Below are 18,243 nucleotides of genomic sequence, written 5' to 3'. Positions count from 1 at the left end.
CCTGACCTATTTAAATCAGTGCCCAAAACAACCACTTTAATACATTTGCATTTAAGAAAAAATCAAATGATTTCAAATATTACCCCAACCATTTTATAGCAGTGACAAATATTGCATGATATTTATTGAGCCAAATCCCATATTTTACAAAAGTCATTTTGTACCAAAACAATTAGCAACTGAGAGAGTAAAAAAACAGAAAAAAGAAATTAGAAAGGCCAGAGATGCTCTGCACTGCTGGGCTTCAAGTCAAACAGGACCGACCTAGCCCACCACCGGCACCCTCTTCTACCTCTGTTCATCAGGGGCTCGGTGGCTGCCGTGCAGCTGCCCACGGCCATGGATGGCCACGCGGCGGCCATCCGCACCCCTGCCCCGCCTACAAGTCAACCTAACGTCCCTCCCGAACCCTAGCTCGCCTCCCCTCGCGCCTCCATCTTCCTCTCCCTCTGGATCCACCGGAAAGTATCACAAACCATTTTTAGGGTAGTCTAGAGCCTGTTTAAGCCTAGCTACTGGACTCGCCTTTGCCTGAATGTGAAAATAAGAAATTTCAGGACCGAACTCAAAAGAAGTCGAAGAATTTCAACACAGGTTTTAGCTATCTCTTCAGCAACCTACAGTAGGAACCAGCCCCCGTTAGTGGCATACAGTAGATTTCTCATAAGAAAGAACCAGCCACACGAGTTAAAAGTTAAGATTTTTTTATAGCTGAACCATGAGTTTGCATCTAAACTGGCAAGTGTCGCTGTGTATCCGTAACATAAGTTGTAAATCATCAGTTCCCTTGCTAATGAAGACAAATCTCTACTGTTTTGCCATGTCAAAACCGGCCCTCTAATCAGAGGGCACTGGTAATTTCTATAAACGAGGGGTGTGCAGACTGAGTTGCAGCAACGGAACAACAAACAGTCAATAGATTGTATTCTTTTATTAGCTCATCGGCTCGTGAACTGTTCCGTGGAGTAACATAAATTGTTTCATCAACTTACCAGTGGTAACAAGCTGAAAATCTGAAGAATCATACTAGAATTTTTGCTTTGTATTAGTGATAATTGGTCTAAAAAAATATAGTAACAAAGATTGCAGCAAGGTACCTTACTGTATTGAAACAGTATCCTTGTGCTCATTTTCTTCCTCTAAGCTCCCTCCTTAATCCTTATGAACCAAGAATTCAGCTTGTGGTACTGCTTGCTGTAAGCAAAGCCTGTAACATGACATAGAAGTATACATATAAACTTGCAGTAGCTACAGTAATCGCTTTGCTGTTCTGTCTTGGCTTAGAAACATGTGGATGATCATGATCAGGTGGAAGCCATTTCAACAGAATACTAGAAGTTTTTTTTTGAAAGATCCAACAAAATGCTGGCTTGATTCGATTTAGCAAGAAGCAGCGGAAGAACAACATGATAAAGATCCGAAGATCAAAGAAAAAGAAAACGACAGCCCTAATAGCTGCCGAGCTACCCACCATAGACAACACGACTACAAAGTAAAAAGGGTCTGTCCTAGGCTAAGCATCACTGCCGCGTCTCTTGACCAATGCCAATATCCTCCGAAGACAGCAGCAGCTCCAACTGGGATTTTCTTTGTCAACGCACCATCTACCCTTGAAGCAGAGTGCAGGCAGATGGCAGAACTTAGTCAGTCCCAGAAAAAGCTTCGTCTTGGACTTATCAGCGATAGCGTACATTGCGCCTGGAGCTTCACCAAAAACAGCGGCGAGCACCGGAGGAGCGCCACATAGAACCTCCAAGCAGTGCCTCAAAGCGTGATGCTCCCAACAGAGAAACGACGTCGGAGACGCCGCCATCACGCCGATCCAGCTCCGGACCTAGGCTTTCGCCCGGAGACACTACCAACCAAGCCCGAGGAAGATGCCGACACACCTTGGTGGCGCCTCCAAGGAGGAAAATGACACCCTCAGGCGCCATCAGCACCGGCTCTTGTTGTGCAGGACCTTCGTCCGTATCGTCTCACACCTCCGCTCAAGCCCTTGGGAGCTCGTCCATATCCGACTCACACCGCCGCCGCCGCAGCACCTTGTTGTTGAAGTCGTGAAGGCATGGTCCACCTCCCCACGGCGAGCATGCAGAGGCCAGAACGGGCCCTGCATCCCGCATCTACCACGGCTGGAGCCTCCCTGCTCCAGCAAGCGCAGCCCTCCCAGATCCAGCGCGGCCCGTCAGTGCCTTCGACGCCCTTCACTCGTCGGCCTCCGCGGCGCCCACCTCCGTGCCAGGCCAGGAGCAGCACGGGGCGGAGCTCGGGCCCTCGTGGCGGCAGCGCGCCAGATCCGCGCCACTGCCACCGCCGGACCGCTGCCCAGCCCTCCGCCGGCCAGATCCGCACCGGCCCTCCTCCCCGCGCCCTCCTCCTCCTTCACCGCGACCCCTCTCGGCGCCCTCCTCCTCCACCTCGCCATCTCCCTGGCGTCGCACCAGATCCGCTCACGAGGACGCGCCGCTCGTCGCTGCAAGCCGCGGAAACAACCGCCCACCGCCCGACGAAGCCTCCTCCAGCCAACCATAGAACGCCTCCGACCCGAGGAGATCCGCCGTCGGGCCGCGCCCCGCCGCGAAGCCGGCCGTCCCGCGCCGTCCTGGCGCCTCGCGGGGAGGGGAAGGGCCCCGCCGCTGCCGACGTACGCGCGGGCTTTGCCCGGCGCCGTCCTCTGACGGCGGCGAGGGAGGAGGGCGAGGATGGAAGAGGGCTGCGGCGGCGGGCTGTGTTTTTCGCCCGGCCGCTCGCGGGAGCGGCCGAGCGACTCAGCCTACGCAGGCGAAACAACATACCCAAAATCATACTAGCAAGCAAACCAATCCCTGAGCCCCTCAACGGGCCTCGATTCCATCCAACAACATCAAACAAACAGGCTGAAGCCCCGCCTTTCACCTCACCAATTCTCTCCTCCCCTCCCCCTCCGGCAAGAGCCGAGCGACCACCTGATAAATCCTCCCGCCTCCGTCAAGAACCCAGTAACCGCTCTCCTCATCATCCCCTTCCCCCCTCCGCCCACCGCAGCAAGAAACCAACAACTTGCCGCCATCTTCCCCTCCCTGCCCCCCCACCCATCCCCGCGAGGCCGCGAGATGGACGACGTGCAGCGGAAGGAGGCGCTGCTCCTCGCGGTGGGGGTCCTGACGGGAGGCGCCGCGGATTTCGCCATCGCCATGCCCAAGGAAGCCCTGCGCGCCGCAGCCAGGCACCTGGCCCAGCTTGCTCTAGATATAGCAGCTTGTGCAGATGCCTCTGGCTTCGACACCTCCGACCTGCGCGCCGCCGCCAAGGCGCTGTTGCAGGCAGAGGCGGGCAGCAGGTCAGACGCCATCAGCGACCTGGTACGAGAGTGCCTCAGGTTGGACGGGATAGTGGCCATGCGAGATGCGGCTGCCGCGGACGACCTCCGGCGAGGCGTCCTGGACGTGGCACTGGCCGGGGGGACCCTGCTCCGTCTCCGCGTCCTCCCCGCGCGCGGGTTGGACTTCTTGCTCGCCGCCGCCGAGGGCGGCGCGGGGGGCGAGGTCCCCGAGGCTGATGCGGACGCCCGCGCAGCGCAGGCGGAGCTCGCGAGGGAGAGGGAGGCGGAGCTCCGGAGGAAGAGGGAGGCCGAGCTCAAGAGGGAGGCCCATGAGCCCACCACGGCGGCGACGACATGGTGGCGGCGGCTCGCGTGTCGGTTCTCCAGCGCGAGGGCGACGGGATCCTGGTGGCGGCTCGCCAGTTGGTTCCCCAAGGAGACGAGCGGCGTCAACGAGGATGACCCCGAAGCTCCGCTGATAGCACGCAGGCAGCCTGACCCCAGCCCCGGCCCCGGCCCCAGCCCCTCCCCCTCGGTGAGTTGTTGTCGAGTCTTGACGATGACTTGATAAGGAATCTACCAATGTGAATGCATACACAAATCCAACATCATAAAAGTGAACTCAGATTATATTGGCCCAATATGCAACATAGTTTAATAGCTTCCTTTGGTCTTATACAGCTGTTTCTGTTGATATGTCAGCATGAAGTCAATTACAGTATATATCTGTAGCTAGATATATGAATAGTGGATATCAGTTGCATCTACAATAACTTGGCATTATATATTGCCATTTCTCAGATTATGATTCCAGTTTTTGCATAATTTTGAGATGATGGCTTGTGCACGGCTCTTGACATATATGGTTCTACTGTTGCACGTCATGTTCACATTCAGGTTTATACCCATTAAAATAATTTGCATTAGTGCTCAACAATGCAAGACTTGTAGCTTTAGGAACGTAAACTTCCTTTTTTCAGATAAATGTGAACTTCCTGTTAGAGTTGAATTTTGTGCAAGAGTGGAACATGCTTTTTTCAGGGGAGCAAAGAGTAGAAGATGCTGTTCGTTAGAGGATAGAATATTGCAACGTTCCCTGTCTGTCTTTTGCATCTAATAAAATAAAGTCAACTATATTTCTATCACAAGATATATGAATAGTGGATATCAGTTGCTTGTACAATAGCATGGCATTATCTATTGCCATTTCTCAGATTATGGTTCCAGTTTTTGCATAGTTTTGAGATGATGGTTTGTGCACCGCTCTTGACATATGTAGTTTTAGTGTTGCGCGTCATGTTCACATTCAGGTTTACCCATTAAAATAATTTGCATTAGTGCTCAACAATGCAAGAGTTGTAGATTTAGGAACGTGAACTTCCTTTTTTCAGATAAATGTGAACTTCCTATTATAGTTGAATTTTGTGCAAGAGTGGAACATGCTTTTTTCAGGGGAGCAAAGAGTAGAAGATGCTGTTCGTTAGAGGATAGAATATTGCAACTTCCCTGTCTGTATTTTGCATCTAATAATAAAATAAAGTCAACTATATTTCTATCACAAGATATATGAATGGTGGATATCAGTTGCTTGTACAATAACATGGCATTATCTATTGCCATTTCTCAGATTATGGTTCCAGTTTTTGCATAGTTTTGAGATGATGGTTTGTGCACTGCTCTTGACATATGTAGTTTTAGTGTTGCGCTTCATGTTCACATTCAGGTTTACGCATTAAAATAATTTGCATTAGTGCTCAACAATGCAAGAGTTGTAGATTTAGGAACGTGAAATTCCCTTTTTCAGATAAATGTGAACTTCCTGTTAGAGTTGAATTTTGTGCAAGAGTGGAACATGCTTTTTTCAGGGGAGCAAAGAGTAGAAGATGCTGTTCGTTAGAGGATAGAATATTGCAACGTTCCCTGTCTGTCTTTTGCATCTAATAAAATAAAGTCAACTATATTTCTATCACAAGATATATGAATAGTGGATATCAGTTGCTTGTACAATAGCATGGCATTATCTATTGCCATTTCTCAGATTATGGTTCCAGTTTTTGCATAGTTTTGAGATGATGGTTTGTGCACCGCTCTTGACATATGTAGTTTTAGTGTTGCGCGTCATGTTCACATTCAGGTTTACCCATTAAAATAATTTGCATTAGTGCTCAACAATGCAAGAGTTGTAGCTTTAGGAACGTGAACTTCATTTTTTCAGATAAGCGTGAACTTCCTATTAGAGTTGAATTTTGTAAGAGTGGAAGATGCTTTTTTCAGGGGAGCAAAGTGTAGAAGATGCTGTTCATTAGAGGATAGACTATTGCAATGTTTCCTCTGTCTATCTTTTGCATCTAATCATGATGTGATAAGGAAACTGTCATGAAATTATTTATATCAATATATTGGTTATGATTTAGTTTTAACATATCTACCCATCACATCTATCATCACATTATAATTCAGATTGTTAGAATTTTACCAAATATTTCTACCAAGCAAGTTTTCTCGAACATTTTACGAATTTCTTTCCTCAAGATGGACGCACCTTCATGGTCTAGTTCATATGATGATGGAATGCTAGTAGCAGAAAATTCCGAACAGCTGGTGTATGATCAGTGTTTGTGTCAAGTTCCGCTTTGGTTCGTAGTATTTTTGGTCTTAAAAAGAAACTCCAAGCTAGTGTAGCAGTAGATGTTTCTTTTGAGGGTCACTCTGAAGTATATTGGATAATCAGCTGGACTAATATTGCCATATTGGCGTTGATTTTGAGCAGGACTGCTCGCCGCCATGGGGCAACTGGCTCACCATCCAGACCTTCTCACTCGGCGGGTCCCTGTGCCTGCTCCCTTACATGGGTCCGGCTGCGCTGCTGAGTGACGCTGCCCACTATGATAATGATTACAGATGGTGGGTTCAGCTTGCTTTTCAGATATGGTGGTGCCTGGTTATCGTGGGCGTGCCCTGCGCCTTGTGTTGCCGGTCAAGGATCGAGCGAATCTACGCCCGTATTTCCGCCCACCTCGGAATGCTGGGTATGTATATTTTCCTCTCCTCTTCTTGTCTCACTGCCACAAATGAAGATTGTTTGTTTGGGAGTAATGGTTTTGTTACTGTTAAAACTGGTATTACTGTGAACGCCCTTTTCTTCTGTCATTGGATGCTGGCCGCCGTTGCCACGAAGCTGATGAAGATCTTTCTGGGTGGTGCCGTTGCCTATTTCCTGTTCTATTGGATACGGGTATAACTTTCTCTTCCTACTACTTATTTGTCAGTAGGCTTGCAGAATTGAATTGGTATAACTCTTATACATGGATTCCAATTGCAGTGTTGTTGGGTGGGAGAGATCTGAACAAGCAGTAAACGGCAGCAAATTGTTGGAAGCGTCGGCAGCAGAACGATCCGATGGAGGTTCAGTAACATGGCGGCAAGCAAGTTGAAAGCTTCCTGCTTGTCACGAATGTGTGAAACCGATAGTAACAAACTAATATAGTGCTATGATTTTCAACAAATATAGATATGGGGGTGAAAGGCATGATGCAATCTGTTGTGCTACACTACATGGATGGAATTGTAAATTGTTGAACAGATGATTGTAAAGTGTAGCGAAAAACTTGATAATTTTGTAGGTTAGAAGTTCAGGAATGAGGATGAACTTGATTTCTGCATGTGAACAGATCATGAATCACTATCTTGTCCTCATTGCTGGGTACGTTTACAGATTATTAGGCCCGCAGACTTGATAATTTCGGACTTATGGCCATGGAAACTTTTGCCTCAACTGTTTTCCTGCTCAACGCAAGGAAGCTATAACTGCTTACTCATTTTTCCCTCTGTTTTTTTTGAAGATTATTCATTTTTCCCTTTGTTATTCGAGATCCTCGATCTTTGTCTAACTTTGAACTTCTTTTTAACCCGAGTCCAAACACCTATATCAATTGATGAAGAAAAAAAGATATACGGGTATAACTTTCTCTTCCTACTGCTTATTGTAGGCTTGCAGAATTGAATTGGTACTAGAAGCGGTCTGCGCGCCTTGCCGCGCCGCTTTTCGTTGTAGGCCACTCTTTTTACCAAAGGTTTTGGTTGGAATTGTTTCAATTTGGCCATGACAATGGGTGCGGTTGCCAACAACACTGACATGTCAGCATATGAAGCAGAAGTAATGCTCCTACTTATGACTATGGTACACATGTATAAGGTACTCCCTCTGTATCAAAATATAAGACGTTTTTGCAATTCAGAACTGCAAAAATGTCTTATATTTTGATACAGAGGGAGTACCTTCAAACAAACCTCTGAGTCATGGCATATTCCTTTATTCAAATAGAGTTTCTTTTACTGGTTCAAACAGAATATCGAACATGAGTTTTTGCTTATTGAATATTGCATTGTAGTGCCCGCTCCTAGGTCGCTCCCGCGAACACACCGCTCCTAGGGTTCCCTCGCCGCCGCCGGCGGCTCCCCCGCGCGGGGCCGCCGCCGCTAGCCGGAGCCCGCTCCCCTACCCCTCCCGTCCCTTCCTCGTACCCCGCGTCGCCTCCCCGAGCGGGGTGACTGGGGCCCCTTCGCCGCTCCTCCCCAGCGATCCTCCCCCGCCCCTGCCTCCTCCCGCCACCGCCAGCGAGCGCCGCCGGGCCTCGGCCGCGAGGTGCTGGCGGCGGCGGGCCTGCCCTTCCCCGCGCGCGGCTCCCTCCTGCTCGGACGGTGGTGGCCGGCGGCGGTGCTCCTCGGCCAGCATCGATGCGGCCCGTCGGTGGTGGTGCCGCGGGCCTGGTGGCTCTGGACGCGGCGGTGCGGCCGTTGGCCGTGGGGCGACGCGGTGGCGCTGTGGCTGGCGGCGCCTGTCCAGCCCTGATCTGGGCTCGTTTGGGCCCATCTGGGTTGGGGCGGGCCGAAGGCTTGGTGCTCGGCGCGACGTTCCTTGGTGGTGACGTGGTGGCGGCGGTCTTGGGCGGTAAGGACTTCGTTGGCCAGGGTGCTGCAGTGTGGTGATAGGACTGTCCGGGTCCACGTGGGCCCGGCCGGGTCATCGAGGCCTGGCAAGTCCTCGTCGCCGCGTCCGGTCGGCTCCGCTGCAGCGGTGGAAGCTGTCCCCTCCTTCCAGTCGAGTTGTGGTCGCTTCCGTGGCTGGTGTCTCCTCTTCCTCTCCAAGCCTCGTGTTGCTTGGGCCGCGGCGCTTCGGGATGCTGGGAGCATGGTGGTACTTCTTCGGAGGATGCAGCGGTTGCCAGTCTTCCTTTCTTCGTTGATCTGCCGATGTCGGCATTTATTTCTCTTTCTTCTTCTTGTTTTTCTTTTGGGCTTATCTGTGCTGCGGCCCCAACAAGTTGGATGTATCGGGTGTTTGTTTTATAATATAAAGCGGGGAAACCCTTTATCGTCAATATTGTATTGTAGTATGCTCGGCAGATATATCTATACTTTGAATATCCACAAAAGAACGAAAACAAACTTTCCTGCTTTGCTATCTCCCTTCTGCAACTAAAATAATATCTACCAAAAAAACCCATTTTTCCATTGTCAGTTTGTAACAGGTTCACCTACAAGAAGGAAACTGCACATGACCCTCAACAAATAAAAAAGAGAACACCAATTCCTAAACCAAAACTATTTAGAGATCCATCATTCCTGGTACATAGAAATTATACCTAACATGCGATGAGTGACTTGCATCAGAGTGACAACTTTCTGCCCTCCTTACAGACTTTGTTGGACTTCAGCTTAACTTACAAAATAGAAAGTAGCTAGGCTTTCCTGTTGCTCTAACCAATGCAACCAGAATACCGATCTAATGAAAAAGACTAGGCAATACATTTATACGTCAACAGTTACATCTTAATGACCCAAAAAATCAAAGATGACGATTAGGCACCCAAAGGTATCACCGTTCCCTAACATCAAAGGCTATAAAGACTAAATGCAATCCCCTGTTGCAAATCTGAAAACCATGACCGTAACTGCATAAGATAGCACATCGACAACAAATATAATGAACAATGTACGTCCTTTATGCAAAGGATTCACTACAAAATGACAGTATTGCTTCCATATAACGCAACGGAAATTCGTGCTGATTGCTGATATGCTCTAGGTTGGAGTAGGTGTCTACAGTTCTTCGTGTGTTACCGCAAAAAAGAATACTCCCGGCACGAGAGAAATGATCAAACAAATTATCATTGTAATGTTGTCCTGCATTTCTTTATCCTGGTACACAAATCGCATCATCAAGAGCGAAACCACCATTGCCAAGCTATACGTAGCAGCCATACCCTGGGAAATCATAGTAAACCTGTCAGACCAGCATAATCGCGCACCACTCTTGGCATTCAGAGGAGACAGGCAAGCTGAATAACTGCTGAGTAAATTCAGGCGGGGGGCACTAAACATCTGAAGCATCTAACAATTGCAACCAAGCAATAGACCTAGTATTAGATAAGCGGATCATCAAGGAAGGAGATGTAGTACGTACCCTAAGGAAGATTGCCCCGAATCTCTTCTGGGCGGCGGTTAGTTGGGTCGGCGGTGGCTGTCGGCCTTCTTCCATCCCGCGGAAGGAAAGGTCCTCCTGGATCGCTGGAGTTCCCGGCGGCTGCAACAACGGAGCAGAGCGAGATTGGTTGCGTTGACGGGACGATTTCATCGTAAGCAGGTGACGACCGGCTAAGAAGGACGGGAATCCGGCCATGGATGGAACGCGCCGGCGCCTGACGACAAGAGAGGAGATCGATCAACGTGAAACCTAAAGCGCGGCCAAGGCAGGCAGTAGAGAGAGGTCGTCCTCGGCTTTGACTCTGTATATGGTTTCCGTTGTTTCCGTCCGACCCCGCGAACGTCAGCCCAGCCAGGCCAGCCTACTGGCCCAACACAAATTCGTTTCGCAGAAAGAAAAGTAAAAAATATCCAAGAAAAAATTAATATACAATACAGAAAATTTATAAATGCGGTAAGTTTTACTGTGGCAGTGTACATAAATTATAACATGAGTTTGCAACATGATTGAAAAAATTTATACAATCGTAGAAAAGAAATTGTGAGCAGCAAAAACTTGACATGTTTATGACATTTACCATGGTTCAAAAATTGAAGGAGAAAGAAACTGCCATGATTTCGTCAACAAATTTGCCATGGTTTTGGGACAAATGTGCCATTGTGTATTTGGCAAATATCACGAGAGTAGAAGCTCAAATGTTGAAGCTCAAAGCTAGGTGATCATTGGCTTTGAATTATGGTCATCATCTTCGGGACAGCCTTATAATCCCATCTGTATCCCTCAAGATTTCTGGTATACGTACTAGTCTCTACTCCTAATGGAGTAGTTGGTAGTCTCGCTTCCAGGTTTTTTTTCGTCCCACCTTCCATGGTTTTTTTTGGTACCTCTTCCCACCTCTGACTTATCCACCAGAAACCGAAAAAACCTCCTCCTGAGGCCCCAACCCGCACCCATCCACGTACCAAAAAAAAGACCTACGAAGGTTAACCAACGAAAAAAGACCTAGGAAGGTTAACCAGCGACAAAAAAATCTAAACCTATCGCCCGCACGTACGAGCGACCTCTCCTCTCGATCCACCCCCTCCTGTGCGACCGCTCTCTTTCCCTCTCCTCGCGATGCGGCGCCGCCCCCATCTCTCGCTCCGCCGCCACCGCCCCCCGCCTTCCCCTACCTCCCGCTCAGCCACGTCCACCACCCCCACCCTTCTCCCCATTGCCGGATCCGCTTGCAGATCGTCAAGGTTAGGCAGCGGAGCTCCACATCCGTGACCCGTGCGTGCTTGTCAAGGAAGCTGCTCCTGGATCTACGCTTGCGCGGCTGTGGCGGAAGGGACACGAGGTGGCCGCCGTCGCCGCGGAAGACCAATCCCCCACCTTGTCCAGAAACTCTTCCTCCGCCATGTTTCACCGAGGAAGGAGGGGGCGGCTCAAAGTCTCCCTCGTTGCCGCCTGCAGCCGCAGCCGCCGCCATGGGTGAGCTCCTCCTACACAACCAGTTTTGATGGATTCATGGGCACATGCATGTATAGCGGCTGGTGCGGCCGGCGGTCGTGCGGCGTCTCGGCCCGAATGTCAAGTATGTTTCGTTTCCCTCTCCACCCTCTCATCTCTTTTAGGTTTGATGCCCCGACGTCTCTTTGTTGTGCGTCTCTTTGCTGATCTGGATTTGGATCGACTGAATCAACCAATAGCTAGAGATCTGAAATAGAATAGGTTCATTTTTTTAGTAAGGTCTTTAAATCATAGTTCAGTAGAGGGAAATACCATGTCACCTGTAATGGAATTTCATTTGTTTCACTTGCATGAACCAAACATATATGTGTGCTGACTACATGCCCTGGGAAGTGTGTTGATTCCCATGTCAATTTAGTAATTGTAGCTATATTCCTGCTGGAGCAAGGAACAAATGTCAGGTTCATTTACATCTGCAGACTCTAGTTGCTTGTTCATAACTATGTTTTCCTCCTGCTGTGTCATTCAGGTCTATGTTTGTTTTCCTCCTACTGTGCACTAACCTAGAAGCCTGTAACCATGTCCGTAGACTAAATTAATACTATCCCTGAGTGAAGGTAATGTTTCCAGCAAGAGAATTGACAGTGTTGACAGTGCCGTGATATTTCATAGTTGGATGATACAAGGATCTGATGTTGTGTGCTGCTACATCTACACGCCTTCTTTCTTACAGGAATCGGCTCCGCAGTTTAGTCCTCGATCTTCCATGTGGCTTACTGAATTTGAAGTAGTGAAGGAACTATGATCTGAGGCAAATGTGTGCAGATATTCAGTAGCTGAAGCCTCCCGATTGATAACATACACGTTAGTACTCTGAACCTCCAAATTCCCTGCTCTGTTCTTCCAGAAGATACATTAATAGATCATTTTTTTATTGTTGTTGGTTGTTTGTTGTTCAGGGATCTTCAAAAGGCCACAACCACAATAATGCAAGGATCTGCTGAACCAGTGGTTGTAAAGGCTCCGCGTGAGTGATTCCGTGCAAGGGGAATGAGAGTTCTAGAAAGAGGTAAGGTGATATTTGGTTACTCCATATGATTAGTTGATTCATGGATCCTTAGATGCATTTGATCATGATAAATTAATCTATATTCATCAGGAAAACATCTACATGTGCGATGGTATACTAATTCACCCATATGTGACCAGATTTAGTATTATAAATGACTAAATTTAAATAGACCATCACAATTTTCACAGGAACAAACTCAAATGACCTTTTTTTTCTTGGAATAAAAGGAACATAATCTCCCAAGTTCAATAACCAAACTAGAGAGTATATAGAGAACTTAGTTACTGTATTGCTTAGGCATAGCCAATCTGGAGCAGTGCTAGACACACGGGGAGAGTTTTATGGGATTAACGGGATAGCTTGGTTGGGATCTTTTGGTTGGACAAAAAATAAGGGTGTGAGGGACCCACCCCCACTAAAAATAGGTGGGGGGGGGGGGTGGGGTAGTTAGGACGGCAATCCGTCAAAGGACCATAAAAACCCCGTGCGTTTGCTTTTTTTCTGGGTGAAAGCACTGGAGGTTTTGTTCTGCATGAACCTTTATTTATTTTTCCTCTTATATTTTTTCTATCTTGGATGTCTCAAGTAAATACAATTTGAAGCTTCAGTGCATGATAGGAATGTAGTTATGATATACTCCCTCCAACCCAAAATCGCATGGAGTATATCTTAACTGAATATTGTATCTCATCAACTGAAAAATGTAGCAATCAGTCACACATCGAATATTCAATTTACATCTTTTTGGTACAAAGACATCAATTATCTTCTATTTGCATCCATGTGCGTAGACAGTCTCATGAAGATGGCCATGTTACTTTTAGGTGGAAGATAATCTGTTCAATCTTTTCAAAGGTACATTGGTGAAATGCAGCAACCAGATAAAAGAAATGCATTTCTCCATCTCCCTCTGATGGCAAGTGCGACCCTGATGAAGCTGCTCCCCTACATCAAGGACTACCCCGATAGTGCGGCCTTGATGGCACAACTCCCATACACCAAGGACTAGCCCCATGGTGCGGCCACGACATCACTGCTCCCCTACACCGCCAACTACAACCTGAGATCTTAGAACAGGTGCAGAACTTACACAAATTCCATCTCCCTCATTTTTGATCAATTACATCTATATTCTTGCTTGCAAGGTCATGTGAATTGTTTTTTTATTATGGCCAGTCGTGAGATCGATTGTTTTGGGTAAAAAATTAGTAATCTTCGCTCCAAATTCTTAGGTCACTGGCCCAGGTTAGTGCCCATTGTCATTTTGTGCATCTCTGTTAACTATTTTAGAACTAGCACAAATCTGAGTAGGGCTGGAACAAAATGAACACCCAGGGTTGTAGTACCTCTACTATGATATAATTATCTTCCAAACAGGTGTCATTTCCTTATCAAGATGGTTCTCGTGATTTAGGAAAACTAACAACACCTCAATGGTCTTCGCACTAGATTAGCTGTAGGATCCATTTTCTGGAGCATTTTAATTTTGGTGGACTATTTAGATACTTCCATACATACACTTTACTGAAGGTTATTTTGACGGAACGTTAGCTTGGAAGCTTTTCCATACTTTTTGTAACTATCCTTCAGCAAAACTAGAGGCAGTTTGAAGCTGAAATACCAAAGATCATTCTAGAGTGAAAAAACACCCCCGCGTCGCCCTCCTCTGGTAACTCCACCCGCGCGCCGCCGGGACTTCCCCTCTCCCCTTCTCGTCTCGCCGCTGCCGGAGGCGCTCCGCCGGCGAAGCCTGGGCGGGCGCCAGTGAGGGCGGCAGCGGGGCCTCTTCCTGGGCGCTCTCCTTTCTTCTCCTTCCCCCTTCACTGGGTGTGGCGGCTGCGCGGCGACGCGCGCCGATCTGCCGATCTGGGAGATCCGGCTGCAGGGTGCAGCGGCGGTCCTTGGTGGGCGGCTGGCTGTGGCTGGTGTCGTCGGGGTGGCCTTGGCGCGTCGTGGGGTGGACGCGGTCAGCCGGGGCAAGCGGCCAGATCTGAGCGATGCGGCCTTTCCTGGATGCGGCGGCGGGGATGGCTGGCGGTGCCGCGGTGGCTGCACCCTGGCGGCGCGGCTGCCAGTGCTTTGGCGGCGGGGCTGGCGGGAGGAGGTGTCTCCGGTGGTGGCGTGCTTTGTCGGACCTAGGCTTGGTCCCGGCGAGCGGCTCGGCGTGGTGGCTGCTCTGGTCGTGGGCTACGGCGACGCGGGGTGGTATGGTGGCCTCCCTGCTGCTTGGTTTCTACACGGCAGCTCGGCGGTTCCGGCTGCAGCGACGGTTGGCTTCTCCGCCGGCGTCGGCTCGTTTGCAGGTGGACTGCTTCAGCCTTTGATCCCTCTCCTCGGCGTCCGGTTGCTACTTTCGTCGAAGGGCTGGTCCTCTCCCAGCTGCGCACCGCTCGTCTCGCGTCCCGGTGCTGCAGGATCGAGCTCGTCCCGCGCCCGACGCGGCTAGATGGATCTCGTCTCGCCCATGGTGCAGCAGGACTGACCTTTGGATCGGGCGGTGGCGGCGATCCGGTGTCGTTCCTTTGGGGTGTGACGTGTCTCGGGTGAGGTGGTGTCGAGGTCTTGGATGCTGGGGCGGCGGCCCTGGTGGTGGTAGCGCAGTGCTTATGGGCAGAGCCCGTGCCTTGGTGCTGCCCGGTCACCATGGCCGTGTGGGCGGCGTGGTGTCCGGGGTGTGGCGTTCGATGGTGATGAGTGTTGGCCGAGGTGAAAACCTGTTCTATCTTCGGACGGACCGGCGGCGGCGAAGATCGTTCCCTTCTTGAAGGTGTCGTCGCGGCTCTCATTGCCTGTCATGCAGTTCCGGGGGAAACTCTGATCTTTGGATCGGGCGGTGGCGGTGATCCGGTGTCGTTCCCTTCATGAAGGCGCCGCCTTGGAGCGCATGGTTCGTCATATGTAGCTTCATCTCTGCGTGGGTAGTGCTAGGGGTGGTGTTGCTACGCTCAGCACCTATGTATCCTGCCCTGAGTGTGTGCGTGTGTTGCGGTGGCGGGGCGTGTGTTTGTACTGGGTGCTTGTTGATTGATGCTTTATATATAAAGCGGGGCGAAAGCCTTTTTCGGTAAGATCACACTAAAATCCTTTTTTTAAAGCTCTCATGGCTGACTTGAATTTCTTCTTGGTTGGTTTAGTAGACGGAAAGTTAGCCTCGTCTCCAAATTCTGAAATACGGAGGTATAATTTTTGTTTACTAAAAAGATTAATTGACATTTAATAGCTGGGGTGATGTGATCTGTTTTTCAACCATGTTAACGTATACTTTTGGAATGGAAAACGAATCTATATCTATTTGTTTAAACAGAGAGAGGACCTGTTTTTCAACCGCATTAATGTATACTTTCGGAACAAAAATGACATTATATCTATTTTTAAGCTTTTCCAAAATTGGAAGCTGGAAGATGTATACTTTTGGCTGCACGGTGATTTTTTTCTGCCTATCCGTCCATTCTACTGAACCTGATCATCTCTGATTAGTGTTGTTCCTACTTCTTGCAGGGTAAACCATTGAGTGGCAATGATACATGTGTGTCCATTGCAACTTAGAGGTACGACATAGTGATTAGCAGCATGAGGTGCTGAGCACATCGCGTGTGTGTCTGTATGTGTGCGCTGATATGTGGTTCATGAGGAACAAACTGATTAAGCATGCTCCAAAGCTACGAGCGACTGAACTAGGTATCTTTTCTATTTTCATGGTGAAGCCTGGTTTTAACTGCTAAAGAATAGCAGGAGATGGAATCATTGAAATACAATCAATTCTTAAGTAAATGAACTGAGACTTGATGGTTGTGTGTTATTGGTACAATATGTATTTTGGGCCTGAATTGTGACGCAAATCGAGAATTCCTGGTTACTTATTATTAGTATATAGTATACCTTTTTTGGGCCTGAATTCTGAACCTTTCTGATTTTTTTGGTAGTGTGTTATCAGTGTAGTATGCATTTTTGGCCTGAATCCTTAACCTTATCTAGGTATTGGTTTTCTGCAATCAGTGAAGCACTCATGGTCATGCGTATTTGTTAGTCTACATTACTTATAGATTTAGTTGTTTTGATATGTATCCACTCGTCGGTCAGTTAACTGAAATTTGTTGGCAGTGGTTCTTTATGTTCTTTAACTGTTATACAGAAGCAGCGGACTGAAACATTTAAAAACAATCAGCTCTTTATGAATTAACTAAAGACTTGATGGTTGCGTTATTATTATAGTATATACATTTTTGGGCTTGAATTACAAATCCGATTAAAATATCCTTGTTTTGTGTTATTATTATGGTAATGTTATCGAGATTTGTTAATGTTTTTTTCCTTTCCTTCCTAAACTTCTGATACTCTCTGCAGTGATGAAATGTTTTTGCATGTCAGTTAAGTACCAGGGCAACCACAGATGATGTTCCTTTCTTTCATTGAGTTGCCTTACTGTTATGTCGTCCAACTTTTTGTTAATATACACACTCGACAACTTACTGTTATAACATCCAACTTTTTGTTAATACACACTTGATTCTGGAACCCATGAACTCTTTGTCTCTCCGAGGACATGTTTCACATCTACTCCTGTTTGTAAAAAAACATTATAGTCTATTATGTGCTATGTAGGCAAAAAATACATAATTGGTTCTCTTCTATGTGCTTTCCTTAATGAATACACTTGGTTCACAAAAGCCTTAGCATAATTTGTTGAACAAGTTTTGCCTAACTTTATTTCTTGCATCTCCTGTGGTAGGTTTTATTTCTTGGTACTTGTAAAATTGTTCAGATTACTTAGCTTCGTTCAGCTGCTGTGTTGACTAAATCTACTGTGCCTATAAGCATACGTGCTTGCACGTGACCATGTCGGCTATGTTGTTATTCTTTCTTGAATTGGTAGGTTGAAACCAAGAGGGCATTGTAAACTTTGATGACACTTTGTGGGAAACCAATTACTTCATGGCCAGAGGTGATTTTGGAATGGAGATTTCAGTTGAGAAGATATTCCTTGCACAGAAAATGATGATCAACAAGTGCAACCTTGCTGGTGAGCCCGTTGTCACAGCGATTGTAGGCACCATCCATTCCAATTGTCCATTGGTTTAACTTCAGTTTTTTTATGTACAACTTATAGGCCGGACTGATTTTTTTACTTGCCCTGATGAAGCTGTAGACTATACACATAAGTTGCTGATTTTGCATGTTATACTTGTGTAAATGTTGTTCCACCTTCCCACTTTGTAATTTCATGGCCATTTCAGATGATCTAGACATTTAATGTATGGAATATACATTGGCACTAAATAAGGAATATTGGAAGATAGTATGCCACAATATCTGTTATGAGGTAAAAAATAATAATTTTCTCACTTTAATATTTTAGTCATGACTTGTATTTTTATTTTTGAATTATATTTAGCTTTTCAGAAAGTTGTAAAGAATAGTTCTATTTTTTGTGGGTAGTCAATCAAATTATGGTTCTTGGTTGAAGCCCTCTTGATGAACGACACCCCATGCAGTAGCGACAATGACCACATGGAAGAGATTAAGAACATCAGCAACATCTTGCGGTGTTCCTCCTCATCGTTGTTGTCACCACCGAATAATGACGACCAGCTCATTAGACCGCTACTAGAGCATTGGAGCCTTCTTGAGAAGGCAACACACCTGAGATCGGGAGAGAGTGAGCGAGAGAGAGGGGGAGAGATCGAGGGAGGGAGGGAAGGGGGAATTGGGAGAGAGATCTTGCACACATTGGTAGGAAAAACATGTTCTGAAATATAAATGAGATTTGATGGTAAGTCATCATTGTGTTTGTTCCCTATCTGTCAGATACCATAACCTTAATGTCGGATGTGTTGTAGAATTAAATTTTTGATAAATATATTTTAAACCATTGATATTTTAGTATGATTGTAAATTTGTCCATCCACGTATCACCTCAAGGTACATTTTTAG

At 47.4% G+C, this 18,243-nt stretch overlaps 2 protein-coding genes and 1 long non-coding RNA gene across 19 annotated transcripts; 2 read left to right on the top strand and 1 right to left on the bottom strand.

The window, feature by feature from the left end:
- Positions 1 to 2,796: 2,796 nt before the first annotated feature.
- LOC123128312 (uncharacterized) lies at positions 2,797 to 6,963 on the top strand. The gene is made up of 3 exons (XM_044548282.1): positions 2,797 to 3,836; positions 6,072 to 6,536; positions 6,624 to 6,963. Exons 1-3 carry the CDS (start codon positions 3,093 to 3,095, stop codon positions 6,645 to 6,647), a joined length of 1,233 nt encoding a protein of 410 aa, XP_044404217.1. The 5' UTR covers positions 2,797 to 3,092; the 3' UTR covers positions 6,648 to 6,963.
- A 2,174-nt stretch (positions 6,964 to 9,137) lies between these two features.
- On the bottom strand, positions 9,138 to 10,092 carry LOC123130938 (uncharacterized). The gene is made up of 2 exons (XR_006464035.1): positions 9,768 to 10,092; positions 9,138 to 9,568 (listed from the first exon to the last, which is right to left on the bottom strand). It is a non-coding gene; the product is annotated as an uncharacterized lncRNA (long non-coding RNA).
- A 731-nt stretch (positions 10,093 to 10,823) lies between these two features.
- On the top strand, positions 10,824 to 18,007 carry LOC123128310 (uncharacterized). 17 transcript variants are annotated; one of them, XR_006463029.1, is made up of 7 exons: positions 10,825 to 11,364; positions 11,770 to 11,857; positions 11,974 to 12,104; positions 12,200 to 12,309; positions 13,168 to 13,389; positions 15,811 to 17,632; positions 17,705 to 18,007. XR_006463029.1 is itself a non-coding variant. In XM_044548280.1 (2 exons), exons 1-2 carry the CDS (start codon positions 14,310 to 14,312, stop codon positions 15,856 to 15,858), a joined length of 354 nt encoding a protein of 117 aa, XP_044404215.1. In that variant the 5' UTR covers positions 13,570 to 14,309; the 3' UTR covers positions 15,859 to 16,083. The 17 variants fall into 17 exon arrangements, 1 of the variants encoding a protein (XP_044404215.1); XR_006463033.1 differs by having other exon boundaries at positions 10,824 to 11,364; positions 11,770 to 12,104; XR_006463027.1 differs by lacking the exon at positions 11,770 to 11,857.
- The last annotated feature ends 236 nt before the right edge of the window (positions 18,008 to 18,243 follow it).

This window comes from Triticum aestivum, chromosome 6A (genome assembly GCF_018294505.1).
Source record: "Triticum aestivum cultivar Chinese Spring chromosome 6A, IWGSC CS RefSeq v2.1, whole genome shotgun sequence".
NCBI classification, from domain to species: domain Eukaryota; kingdom Viridiplantae; phylum Streptophyta; class Magnoliopsida; order Poales; family Poaceae; genus Triticum; species Triticum aestivum.
This window is presented reverse-complemented; position numbering and strand designations above follow the sequence as displayed.